Here is a 14175-nt window from a genome sequence, read left to right as displayed (position 1 = left end):
ATACAGTACAACTCTACACTATTGACTCAGCAGATTACATTAGTTGGTGGTAGCAAATTACTTTTTTTACAATTCCCTAAAATAATTTCCAACAATTTCTGATTGGTCCTTATGAGATGGTCAGGCTTAATAAGAGAAAGTAGGACTTTTCTCATTGCCTGAAAGAGCTCTGCTTGATTGAGGGTGAAATAATCTTTTTTGGTGACCAAAACAGACATTTCAGGCCTATAGGAGAATTGTGAGTTGTGTGTCTACTTCATCACATAATGCTCTCATAGGCGTTATTCTCCAAAGATATTTCTGCAAAAATATTTATGAAATCCACATTGTGTCTGGACTCTTGCAAACAGAAAGCCTTGCTGAAACTCCTGAGCCTTCATTCATCCAAAATAAATACATGACCTCTCGCATGACAAATATGGTGAAATGAGCACCTTGGTCCCCTGCGATGGCTTTTTAATGTGGTGAAATATCAAATCTACGATGGGTCCAATTCGAATATAGAAAGCCATGAGACACCATGAGAGGGAATCCCAGCCTCACAAAATGCTCTGAAATATATGAGCCCTGTCAGTGGCCTAACTACACTCGGGCTGCACCACGGTTCCAGCTAAGGTTTGAGTAAAGTGATGAGGTGGCTATAATAACATAACTTGAACACAACTCAACACTTTAGTAAGAGATTCAGGGTGAGCACGCACATGTTTATGGGTCCTGGAAGGCCAAACTTGGAAGAGCTGAGCTTGATATTTTATAGTGGGATTGACACATTTTTATATATCAGTACTGAATGCATTCCAGAGAAGTGACTCACCAATGGCCAAGTGAAACAAACAATGTCCTCATTGAGTGTTAGGGGTGTAGTAGCTGATTTTCCCCATTAACAGTGGGGTCGGCATAGTGCAGAGCAGTCTCTGCTGTCTGGCACCTCATTACCATCCTGCTGTTTCACAGTTCAGCCATCTAGAGGCCCAGCAGGTACCTTGTTGCCTTCAATTTAAGAATACATCTTTTCCAGAGAGGGGTCTCCTCTAAATGAGCGTCGTCGTAAACCGAGTAGGCATGCTCTCCCTGATTAACTCTGGCCTTCGCATCGTTTCCACACGCCGTTCTGAGGGTTGAGATCTTCGCAAAGAGGAACTCCACCAACCAACTATTGTGATCGCCACTGAGTAGCGTAAGGCTGCTCCTGCATTGGATGTACCAAGGTGGTTAAAGCCTGAATGTGTGGGCATTGAAGTCCCAAACCCTTTGTTCATTAGAGCCTGGTCTGGGCTATAGCGATTAGTTCTCATATGTAAACACACTCTGGAGATCATTTCTACCACACGGGGGAAAAAAAAATCAGGCCTCAAATACAGACACAGACACAATAATGTAGCAAAGCCACACGGAACCCTGTGGCCTTAGACACAGAACTTGCATGGTTTGTTTATTTTTAAGTTGTAATGCAATATTGCTTTGGTTATAGGATTTTTACTATAGCTTTAAAAAGTACAACGGTAAAAGAAACAGACCATTTCATAAGTAAAAATCTAGTTAAAAAAAGAATGAATTTAACCAGGCACTCAAAACCCAACAAAAAGTATTTACAGAATACTGAGAATTTGAAGGAAAAGAGCAGAAATTAAAAGAAAAATCAAATACTTCAATATTTACATGGAATAACAGTAATAGCTACACAAATTAACAATGGAAGTACACAAATATCTGAATATGTTTTTGCCTTCATCTACTGTCCAACTACTGTATAGTGTAGTGGACAACAACGCTGCCTCTACTGTGGGTGACAGGGCTTCAATCCCTCTGTGGGCAAGTGTGACACACTATGCCAGCAATACTAGGCCAGAGTTCTTGGGCAAGATGCTTAACACTACACTTGTGTACATCTGTAACATGACTGAGCCATGTAAGCCACTCTGGATAAGAGGGTCTGCTAAATGTTTAAAATGTAAGTCAGATGCTGAACTCTCAGCAACCTGCAGGATGGGATTCCTGCAAATCATAGAATTAAAAAGCACCGAACTCAAGATGTTGCAAGTACACTTCTGGTCTCCCAGAATAATGAATGCAGCTCTAGTTGGTAGTACAGGTTAAATGCATCAAAATGACATTGTGCTGAGACAGTGTCTAATTAAATCTACACCTGAAGTTCTTTAGTGTGCGACTGGCAGATCTGGGTTATGATTCGGTGCTTTATAATTATATTTCTGAGCTGAGTGCTTTGAAATTTCAAAAAAGAGTCTCACTAATTACTTCTTTTTCTGGTCATTGAATCTGGACAATTGGAGAATGTGAAAAATGGACCATAAGCCGCAGTCCTGTCCTGTCTGGTCTGTCTAGGACAGTGTGACGCTGGACTCATTTACATTCTCTATTGTACCTTGTAGTCATTGTCGTGCCAGGGTTGTCTATAGGGTATCTGTTCATACCGTGATACACGGGCAGACCAGTGGCCTGCTCTGCCTTTGGGGATCACTGTGAAGACAGTGGGAAGTCAGACGTAATGCTCTCTGTGGTTGACGTAAACGCGCTCTGCCCCGTTTTGATGGCAGATCCACTCCTGATAGGATAGAGGCTGGTGGGTGTGGCCGTGGAGCTCCCTGTGGCTCAGCCTGCTAATCCTATTGCCCTCTACTGGCCCAAAGCACCTCTCCGTCCTGCGGACCTGCAGCACAGAAACAAGATGTGACGAAGGATGAAGCAGGACACGCAGCATCTGTACGTACCAGATCATCCCGGGGGTTGTTCCGCCGTCTCAAGACGACCATCCTCTTTAAAGCACCGCAAAGGTATCGCCAACCAGTCATTTAACAAAAAACATAATGCAACCTCTCAAAATAAACTTCAAACAATAGAAGAAAGACAAGGATGAGTCATTTGTCAAATTCTGTCAGTGCAGAGAACTATAGTCCATAGTTCTTCGAATTTGAAAACACTATGAAAATATATGATGTACAGTCAGAAATTGCTTCTGTCTGTCTACAAAGGCGTGTGAGAGAGGGAAGCCAAGAACAAAGCTGCCATCCCTAATAAACACTGAACTGTGCTGTTTAATATAGAGTGATAATGTAAGAGTCCTGGAGGAAGGAGGGAAAATGAAAAGGATGGATAAGGAATAAAATAATCCACAAAGAGAAGAACATAAAGGAAAGAACAGTTAAAGGCAGAGAACAGTTAAAGGGGATAAGAAAGAGATCGTCATTATGTACAAACAGATCTGTCGTCTGTCATCATGAAATGCTGGGATGCAGACTGGAATGCAACAGCAGAGAGGAGCTCCCACTCACCTGTGAGGACGGGCCTACAGGTGGAGTCTGGGAGGCCAGAGGGTTGGAGGGGGGCAGATCGCTGATGGCAGGAGGCTTATGTGATGGGGGCAGATCAATCCTGTAGAGGAGAAACACAATCACATGTAGCAGGTCTGTGTGATGATGTGGTTTGTGGAAATTCCCCACGACACAGATTGAGACTCTTGGGCTGTTTTCACTAGACAATGAAAACATGTATCCAAAGCAGCGATGTGCTCCTTGATTGGCTGGAGGGAAATGGAGGACACGCCCTGTTTCAGTTCTCACTGGAGAGCTGAAAGAGTTCCACGTTTCTATCAGCTCTGGCGATCATACAATTCAAACAAAATCATATTTTTCAGGCAAAGATTTTCCCGCCACCTCATTCTGCCACCACTCATACTGGTCCAGTGGTATTAGCCCTCTTCCCAGTTCTCATGCTGACACAGGCAGGGAGGAGGGTGGCGTTCCCACTGGACGCTCTCACATGGTCCCACTTTAACTTGGTGACAGCTTTTTCACAAAGCCCTCAGGTTGCGTCTCGAAACCCCACTGCCACCCTGAAACATATTTTCTCACGCTCCTTGGACATCTAACCAAAACAGCAGAACTATGGAGAAAAATATGGAAAATATTGGGGGGGTTTGACCGGGGACTGGGGTATTTTGCATCCAAATTACTTTTTCAACCCACCTAACTAAGTTAGCAGTTAGCAGACCACACACACACACACACACACACACACACACACACACACACACACACACTATATATATATATATATATATATATATATATATATATATATATATATATATATATATATATATATATATATATATACCCCCAAATACCCATTTTCTTGCTGAGAGAAGCACTGTTCAGGACAAAGTTTCTGATGACGTCACTAGAGACCTGAAACTGAAGAAATTAGTTATAAACTGATGCTGACCATAATTACTTCTACATAATAGCTTGATTAACAGAGTGACCTGCTCTTGATTAAGCTTAGAGCACAGAGTACTTATGAGTGGAGCTTTTTTATGCTTAGCCTCTTTCTGAACCTAATCCCCAGACTCCAAATGCCAATGACCTATACTGACCCTACAGCACTCACTCTCTTTCTCTCTCTCTCACACACACACCCACATCCACACATAAGTGCACATCTCCTATTATTGATTTATCAGTTCTGTCACCCTACTGAATGTGTGCAGTTGTCTCAAACCAAATCATAAATTTTCTTTACATGCATTTGTGTTCAAGACACCAATTCAGTTCACTGCACCACACCGCATCTCATCACCCTGAGATCGTTCCAGACTCGCAGGAAATTTTGCCATTTCAGTCAGTTCTCAGTGCTTCTCTCTGTCATCCCTCCCACACAGTACTTCTACATGTCAATCTCTCATCCTCTTTCTGTCTCTCACTACCTCTTCACTTCCTATTTCTGTCTCATGTTCTCCAATGCTGTGCAGAATTGGTCTGGCATGAACAGGGCCTGGCCCATGAATTCCGTCGAGGTTGATGATGCTGTGAGAGCCTCTAAGGAATCAAGCTCTGCTGGTCTACGCTCCCCTCGGGCTTTGTTCAGGAGATTCAGTCCTTTAGACGTTTCTATGGGGTCATGCTGTCATGACCTTGGATACTTAGGATCCTTAAAGGGGGGAGATGCCCCTGCCTGACCCCTTTCTCAGTTGAGATCCTGAGGAGTTTGTGCAATGGTTCTGTTTTTAGAGTGCCCTAAAGAGGTGCTCACTGAATGACTTAAAGACAGCCCGGGCGTGGCTGGACAAATGAAGAATTACCTCAGTGACAGATCTATAAGCTCCACATGCTGGAGAGACAAAGAGAGAGAGAGAGAGAGAGAGAGAGAGAGAGAGAGAGAGAGAGAGAGAGAGAGAGAGAGAGAGAGAGAGAGAGAGAGAGAGAGAGAGAGAGAGAGAAGCAGCTAAAAGGTAAAGCTATTTCTCGTGTTGTTTTCAGGATAGAGTCTGAGCTTTACTCTGTGCTCAGTGACTTCTTGATGGACTTCCATCCAACCCATTGCTGTTTTCACTTGGGATGTTCTATGTGTGTCATATTTTTCCCTGTCCAATGGACACTAAATCAATCCTCTACAACTTCCCTCTTTGACTATAATTGATTTTTAATGGGCTATTATCTTTGTCTAATGTGTCCCCTGAACTCTTTATATGAGAACTAAATAAAGGCGAGATGGAACATCGAAGGGGCTCTTTACAATTCATTAAAACTGGATGGACTCATGTGAATTCCTTATGAAAAGCAATGAAACAGAGTCCTGACAGTAATAGACCTGATCCATGGTGTTCAGAAAGGAGATAAATGGTGAGTGTGTGTGTTGAGTGAACAGGAAGAGGAGCAGACAGGCCTGCATCTTCTCCACGGATAAACCTGGATGTCCACAGACACAGAGAGCAATGGGCAAGCTTTTGAGTCGCCATCAAAGAAACAGAGGAAGCGCACTCCCTCACTCCCTCACTCCCTCTCTCACTCCCTCACTCCCTCCCTCACTCCCTCACTCCCTCCCTCCCTCACTCCCTCCCTCACTCCCTCACTCCCTCACTCCCTCCCTCCCTCCCTCACTCCCTCCCTCCCTCACTCCCTCCCTCCCTCCCTCCCTCACTCTCTCACTCCCTCCCTCCCTCCCTCCCTCCCTCCCTCACTCCCTCACTCCCTCCCTCACTCCCTCACTCCCTCCCTCCCTCACTCCCTCCCTCACTCCCTCACTCTCTCACTCCCTCACTCCCTCCCTCCCTCCCTCACTCCCTCCCTCACTCCCTCACTCTCTCACTCCCTCACTCCTTCCCTCACTCCTTCCCTCACTCCCTCACTCCTTCCCTCACTCCCTCCCTCACTCCCTCACTCCCTCCCTCACTCCCTCACTCTCTCACTCCCTCACTCCCTCCCTCACTCCCTCACTCCTTCCCTCACTCCCTCCCTCCCTCACTCCCTCCCTCACTCCCTCACTCTCTCACTCCCTCACTCCCTCCCTCACTCCTTCCCTCACTCCCTCACTCCCTCCCTCACTCCCTCACTCCCTCCCTCACTCTCTCACTCTCTCACTCCCTCCCTCACTCCCTCACTCCTTCCCTCACTCCCTCACTCCCTCCCTCCCTCTCTCACTCCCTCCCTCACTCCCTCCCTCACTCCCTCACTCCCTCACTCCCTCCCTCCCTTCCTGTGTCATGGACTATGCACATTCACATATGTCCTCACATAGTTGAAGGTCAGTTTAAAATGTTCTTCAGCCAGGCTGGAATGCTGCCTGCTTTTGCAATTGTCGGTCGATGTTCAAGGAGCCACTGATTCCTTGAGAGACAGTGTGTTGACTTTTCCAGAGTGAATAAAGTCGTCTTGGTCAATGGGAGATATAAATCACTTGAACGCTGATATTGACTCAATGTTGCTGTTAAGAAGTGATATTATGTGGAATCCAAAAGCTGTTGCTGATAACTGAGGAGCAAATGTGTTTAAGATTAGTTTCTGGTTTAATTAGATCTCCAAGCAGACTGATTCTTTCTTTCATTTATCTTACCTGGAGAGGCCACTTAGCTTTTTGGGATACTTTTCAGGGAGTGCTGCTGAGTACTGGAAATTTTTCTCATACTTCCTGGGACACACAGATTGTGCCATAACCACTGAGAGATGTCTTGAGCGTTTTCCTGTCCCAGGTGAACTCCAGCCCAGTACGTCAGGATCCTGCCGGGGCTTATCTCTCAGCTGGACTCCCTGCTGTCTACCCCGCAGCGGCAGGCTCATCCATCAGTCCAGCGCCAGCCATCCCAACACACTGATCTGCATGCAGCTTATACCCGCTGCAAGTCTAAGTCCTAGCAGGTTGAGGCTGAACTAGGATCAGCGCAAAGCCAGTGGAGATAAGATCACCCCAGGCAGTCAAACACAGAGAACTGGGGAGAAGAAGCATCGGAGGAAACTTTTTGGAAATGCTTGTTTGCTTATATGGTAAAACGTTGCACAAGGTCTCTGCTATTCAGGACTCTTTGTTTTTGTTTTTTTTTTTTTGCAGATTTCAGAGCAGGTTTCGATGTTTTTTTTTTAATGTAGTGCTGAGGCTATTTCAGGAGTTCAGCTAAGAGATGCAAAAAGTAACATTCTACAGCCTCTTATTTGTACTGAGGGAGAAAATGGGATGTGCTTGAGAAAAAGGTCACAGCTTGCACACTATGGCTACATTCTGCATCCCACGAGTGAACCCCGCATGCTCAGAATAGAACCAAAATCCCCTGTAGTATTTCCAGTCATTCTTATTTCTGAGAGAACCGTAACGTCAAGCTACTCTGCGACTCCATCCTCATGAGAACTGCATCAGTCGTCACCCCGCAGAAGAACTGTCGTCAGCCATGTTTGATTTACTATTCATTATCTGCACATTTACGCTCGGCGTAGGGATAAGAGCTGTTTAGTGTTCTTTCTGCACAGCAGACACTGCAGGGCAATGGACAGAATTGAAGTAAGAAGTTGTACGCAGGTGCACATTCATGTTGAAACAGTGAAAGTGTCTCTCTGCTCCAAGGTGCAGGAGAGGACCAAGTAGAGGAACAGAGATGTTCTGGTGTGGCTGGACGGGGCATGTGGGAACAGGGCGGCCCCAGTCTGAGCTAAATGACACACACATGTGGACTAAAGGTTTGAGACACTGTGACAAGAAAAAGGGACAACTGTGCATGTTAGAGACCTGTGAAAACAAATGAAAAACCTTCAAGGTCCCCTGCAAGACAAGCAAAAAATCTTGACCTTGCAAAGTGTTGCAATTGCAACTGTCAGCTTCTGCTCGTAAAAAGAAAGGAAATGGTTCTTTGCAGTGACATAGAGTTACCTTTGCAGATGCACGAATATGGAGAAGAGAAAAACAGAGAAACTGGCTTATATAAGAAAAACGCAGGTGACCTTATGCAGGCTTGACTGGCTTTCTAGTCTCATTGGTTACTGACTAAATAAAATCTAGTGTAGCTAATCAAAGATTAAGCCACAGAGAGGTGCTGTAGCGTGAAGAGCCTCGTTCTGACAGGCCAAGAGGTGAAGCAGGTGGAGCTGAAGCGAAGCGTAATGCCCTTAATGATACCCTGATGGACCGAGCCTAGTGCAGACGGTCACCTGATCTACCCCCGCACGGAGCCATTACCCCGGCACTGTCAGTAGCGAGCCCTTACCTGTAAGGAACGAGGACATCTTTTTCAGGTCTTCTGAGCTCATAATGAATATATCGTCTCCAGTTGCACTGTGGCATTTTTAAAATAGCCTTTATTCATTTTACTCCATCAAGCCTTTGGCGTTGTCTCTGTTGCGCTCTAATGGCTAATGCCTTTTCCCATAGTAAATGTTGAATACCTCAGCATTAGATCCAGGATTTGAACTCTGTAATGTTTGTCTCAGTATTAAATTCAGATTAAACTATTGCTTTTTGCTCCCAGCATCATGTGTTACTCTTTTAATCATTGCCCATGTCTCATTTAACTTGATTGATTGATTGATAGATACTTTATTAATCCCCAATGGGGAAATTCAATTGTCCAACAGCACACATAAATACAATACGAACACACAGATATACAGAACATACCATACCCAATTAAAGTGCTTAGTAAGTGCTTGATTAATAAGTACACCTATCGTCTGTTGCTGTTTAGCAGCCTAACTCCCGCAGGAATGAAACTTAAAGATCTGATTTGCACATATATGAAATGGAGATGATATTAAAGCAGTTTTTTGACTTTGACTAAAGTACAAGTGCCTCAGGTATAAGTGCTGTCAGTCATACCCAGCCACAGAACACACTGTCTCTGGTCAAACGCTATATATCCACCCTACTGACAGTCCAGCTGGTAATAGCAGTAATAGTCAACCTGTAGTGCCCATATAACATATGTGATGATCTGCACCAAACTGCATTGCTGAGAGCACAGAGCCAGATGATTCATGCCAATGGCCTAACACACACACACACACACACACACACACACACACACACACACACACACACACACACAATAACATAGCCATACAAATATAGCAACATCACAGCACATACAACAAGGAGCTGCTCTTCAAATTACAGATTTGGAGACACTGAAATTCTTCACCTGTATTTCTCTCTGTATAAAGGAGAGAAATATCTGGACCACAGCCACCACAGCACATGAAGCAGCCTGTACTGTGAGACAACGGCACTGATGGATTGATAGATGCAAATGGACGCTTACATTTTGTCTGTGTATGCAGAAGGTGGAGGCTTGCGGGCAGTGAGGAGGACGAGGATGAAGATGGTTATGAGGAAAAGTGCCAGCACAGCCCCCATAATGGCGCCGACCACAGTCATGGAAGACGTCATCTGCTTCTGTGACATCTCTGTGGGGCATAAAAACAACAGATACACAACACAAACCTGAACATAATATGGAACTTGCCATTTACAGACGAGCACTTCAAACACAGCAGAAATTAAGATCATAACATGACTCCATTATACGTGCACACACACACACACACACACACACACACACACACACACACACACACACACACACTCACACTCACACTCACACAAACACCAGTAGATTCAAAATGTCCAGGAGATATTAGCAAAGCCATCGATCAGCTGCACAATACATAGAAGAAGCAGGTCAGTGTGGAGTGTCAACTAACATTACCGAAAGAACATTTGCCAGTGCTGAGCAGTATTGCCACCGTCATGTAAATAATCGAAACAAATGTCATATTACAGTATCTACTACATTACTGCATATGAAACATGTTCGGTGCCGGTGACTGCGTCTTCGTCAAACAGCCAGGAAGCTACTGGAGTGTGTGAGCGTGGTGGTGCGGGCCATCAGGTGGAGGAGTGTGTGAGCGTGCTAGTGCGGGCCATCAGGTGGAGGAGTGTGTGAGCGTGCTGGTGCGGGCCATCAGATGGAGGAGTGTGTGAGCGTGCTGGTGCGGGCCATCAGGTGGAGGAGTGTGTGAGCGTGCTAGTGCGGGCCATCAGGTGGAGGAGTGTGTGAGCGTGCTGGTGCGGGCCATCAGGTGGTGGAGTGTGTGAGCGTGCTGGTGCGGGCCATCAGGTGGAGGAGTGTGTGAGCGTGCTGGTGCGGGCCATCAGATGGAGGAGTGTGTGAGCGTGGTGGTGCGGGCCATCAGGTGGAGGAGTGTGTGAGCGTGCTGGTGCGGGCCATCAGATGGAGGAGTGTGTGAGCGTGCTGGTGCGGGCCATCAGGTGGAGGAGTGTGTGAGCGTGCTGGTGCGGGCCATCAGGTGGAGGAGTGTGTGAGCGTGCTGGTGGGGGCCATCAGGTGGAGGAGTGTGTGAGCGTGCTAGTGCGGGCCATCAGGTGGAGGAGTGTGTGAGCGTGCTGGTGCGGGCCATCAGGTGGAGAAGTGTGTGAGCGTGGTGGTGCGGGCCATCAGGTGGAGGAGTGTGTGAGCGTGCTGGTGCGGGCCATCAGGTGGAGGAGTGTGTGAGCGTGCTGGTGCGGGCCATCGGGTGGAGGAGTGTGTGAGCGTGCTGGTGGGGGCCATCAGGTGGAGGAGTGTGTGAGCGTGCTAGTGCGGGCCATCAGGTGGAGGAGTGTGTGAGCGTGCTAGTGCGGGCCATCAGGTGGAGGAGTGTGTGAGCGTGCTGGTGCGGGCCATCAGGTGGAGGAGTGTGCTATGCTGTGCTTTGGCAGGAGCAGGTTGTGTGGGTAATTAGGGCCCCATGCTGCTGCCTTTAAAGCCTGCTGTTCTGTCCCCTCTTCTGCTCTACCGCACACTTCCCTCGGGCTCCCGTCTCCTCCCTCTCTCCCTCTCTCCCGTCTCCTCCCTCTCTCCCTCTCTCCCTCTGGCACTTTTGCATTCTTATGCAATGTGATGGAGCAGGTTAGCCAGAAACCATGGGGTCCGTTAGATCACAGGCTCGTTATCCCCACAACGGGGTTCTCTGAGATGGGATTAGCATCCCTTAATTAAGATTCATTAAACTCAAAGAGTACTGGCCTTTGGCTGATCAACAGTTTCCCTGGCCAAGAGGGTGGTACAGTTGAACTGCATTACACAACATTAAACAGTATAAACACTCAGCATCTGATCCCCAGGAATGGATCAGGGTTGCCTGGAAACTTACATGTGGTTATTGACGCCACAGAGAAGGTACTGAATACACCAATGCTATCCACAAAGCTTTCTACTGAAACCTTATATTTCAAAGCTTTGCATCGAACTATTCATGACAAAATCGCATCTAAACTTTTACATGAAAAATGTAAGGAGGTGGAGGAAGAGAGCATGTAAGTAAGATGTAAGAAGAGTGAGCAGACCAGAGTAGTCGAGTCTGAGAGACGGATGGACTTTGGGAAGGAGGCGAGATGAGTACACTGGAGCTAAAGCTAAAGGTCTAACACAGGGCCTGGACTTGTGGGATCCAAAACGTGGATGTAGATGGAGGGCTCTGCAATGGATCAGCAGAGCCTGGCAAGGACAGAGCGCACATAAAGGATCGCTTTTGCATATGCAGATTAGGCCTGGGCCAGGCATTTATTGTTCTGGTAGCGGTGACCCCCCGACAGAAAAGGCTGCTTAACGCAAAGCTAAACCTGCATCCCCAAAAGACTTATATGATTAGAAATGGATTTGTAGAGGTTTATTAAAGTTTTAAAACCAATTTCAGGCATTACAGATTAAAAATAAGTAAGTGAATAAACACTCATCCATTTTTGACAAATGTCATTGTGTGCAAGAGAGAAAAATGACAATGAGGAAGTGCATTGATTTAGTTTAAATGGTGTTAAAATCTAAAGATTTAAAAAGAAAAACTCAGTTATATGTATAACACACACATGCAGCAGAAGGTACAGAGGAGGTAGAATGTAATCAGTTAAATCTGTGTATCAAAAAAGAGGTCATGGTGCAGTTCTTCCTCTTTGTCCTATATAAACAAGACACACATATTTTCATATTCAGCATGAAACACATTCAACATAGAACACTGATGAATGTGCCATAAAACATATTTACCCTCTATAACTTTCCTTTCTTTCAAACTACCAGAAGCTGTTCAAGGTCTGAACGTTCTCATCTGTCTCCATCCTGCAGATGGTCTGATATAGGTTTAACTTCGGGATCTCACATGCTTTGGTGTGAAGGGACAACAGGACAGGCTTGTTCCAGGACATGAAGGGGGCAGGGGGGAGACCGGCACTCTTCCGGCTGGCTGCCTTCTACCACAGATGGCCTAACCGTAGTGAGACACCAGATCTCTTTACAGTTCAGTTCATACAAGATGGCAATGGTCAGCACACAGCAGCAATACGCCGCTTTTGTCAAATACACAGAGGAATTACGTGGAGTGTTCACTGTATAATTATGCTCATACTTCTGGAGGCAAATCTTTCCTATTTGTTCATGTGCTAAACTATTGTAATTTTCTTGTAAATGCTGCGTGAAATACTGCAGGTCATCATCTTTATATAGCACTTTTAATTTGGAGTTGAACATTTTAAGGTGCTTCACACTGAAGTGATTAAGCAAAAGTTATGACACGTTCTTAAATTAAATACCATTACTTCAATTATGAAACATTCTAATTAGAACATAAAACTAAAGACACAAGTGCTGTATAACACAAGCTAATTTTAATGCACATATAGTGTTCCTAATATTCTCTGGAACACTGCTGCAACATTTAGGAGCTGTATAAGAAATACATGTTCTACGAACAGTTGCAAGTGATGCTTAGTTGAGCAGAGTTCTCAGTAGACACTAAAAGGTCAGTCACAAAACAGCACCCACCACATCAAAATAGCTTTTGGATTTTGTACATTTTGAACATTGATATCCTTGGAGTCAAGGACATTGCTATGAACCAAAAAAACAACAGAATGTTGTCTAATGCCTTCTTTTGCCAAATCCATCTCCAGAGAGTCAGTTGCATAAATATATTGTGATTGACTCCTTCCCTAAGAAGGGAAGAAAATAATTTGTGGATGTTTCTCTACTCAATGGATTTTTGGCTAAAACAGATTATTGACCAGATCTCAGGGACACCTAGAGACTCCATTACAGTGGCAGGTCTTAAAGCTAAAGTTTGAACCCAGAAGTGAACTCCATTCTTTGAAGAAGCAGCATACAGCACTAAGAGATGTTTACCAATCAGACTTAACATCAGCAGAGAATGCCAATGTGAAGACAGGTGAGTTTAGAAAAACAGTGGATTAGGCAAGTTCACCCTTCAGTAGTGACATAAGAAAAGGTCTGAGATCAGCAAGCCTTTTCAGGTGTGATTACAGGGATTAGGTGTCACTTTTTTATGACCTGATCTGGGGCTCAAAGTGTTCCCCAACAGACATTGAACACACACCCATGGAACCCTTTTAAACTCTGCAGGTATGAAAATCACTATCAGATTACAGAGTTGGTGGCAGGAACAAGGGAATAATGCTTTCTGGTAAATGTTACATGGAGCTGGCTGCAATTTGATAGCCATATTGGAGTGAATGCAGGGGTTCTCACTCTTGGACCAGATTGGGTTCCTGTTTTTTCACTACTCACGACTGACTCTTAATTACTGTGAAACTCGTGTATAGCTCTCAGAACAGTTTTCCTTTATGGGACAAAGGAAATTGTTGGGACTGAGACAAAACCAAGCCTAAAATTATTAAGTATAACTCAGTTATCTAAAACAGATCATCAGACCTGTGAGAGAGAAACTAATGTTTGTTGGTGGAATTAAGATTTTTGTCACAATTAGTAGTAAATGATTAGTAAAAAAATGTTAGAGAAGCAGTACAATTGGTTCTAGATGTAGTCTGGATGTAATGTTCACACTTCTTTCACACAAGACTCTTAACAATTAGCAGTACAGACAAAACAGC

General features: G+C 45.1%; 1 protein-coding gene across 1 annotated transcript in view; it reads right to left on the bottom strand.

Moving 5' to 3' along the window:
• Positions 1 to 1523: 1523 nt before the first annotated feature.
• The window catches only part of nectin3b (nectin cell adhesion molecule 3b), a 40464-nt gene continuing 27812 nt past the window's right edge, over positions 1524 to 14175 (bottom strand). Inside the window, exons 6-8 of the mRNA XM_076979742.1 lie at positions 9536 to 9680; positions 3291 to 3390; positions 1524 to 2668 (exon numbers count right to left, since the gene is read on the bottom strand). Coding sequence (XP_076835857.1) covers positions 2498 to 2668; positions 3291 to 3390; positions 9536 to 9680 — 416 coding nt within the window. The 3' untranslated portion in view covers positions 1524 to 2497. The remainder of the gene's footprint in view (positions 2669 to 3290; positions 3391 to 9535; positions 9681 to 14175) is intronic.

The sequence above is a fragment of the Brachyhypopomus gauderio genome, chromosome 18, assembly GCF_052324685.1.
Source record: "Brachyhypopomus gauderio isolate BG-103 chromosome 18, BGAUD_0.2, whole genome shotgun sequence".
NCBI lineage: Eukaryota > Metazoa > Chordata > Actinopteri > Gymnotiformes > Hypopomidae > Brachyhypopomus > Brachyhypopomus gauderio.
Note: the sequence above shows the minus strand (reverse complement) of the source record. Positions and strands in the feature narration are given on the sequence as shown.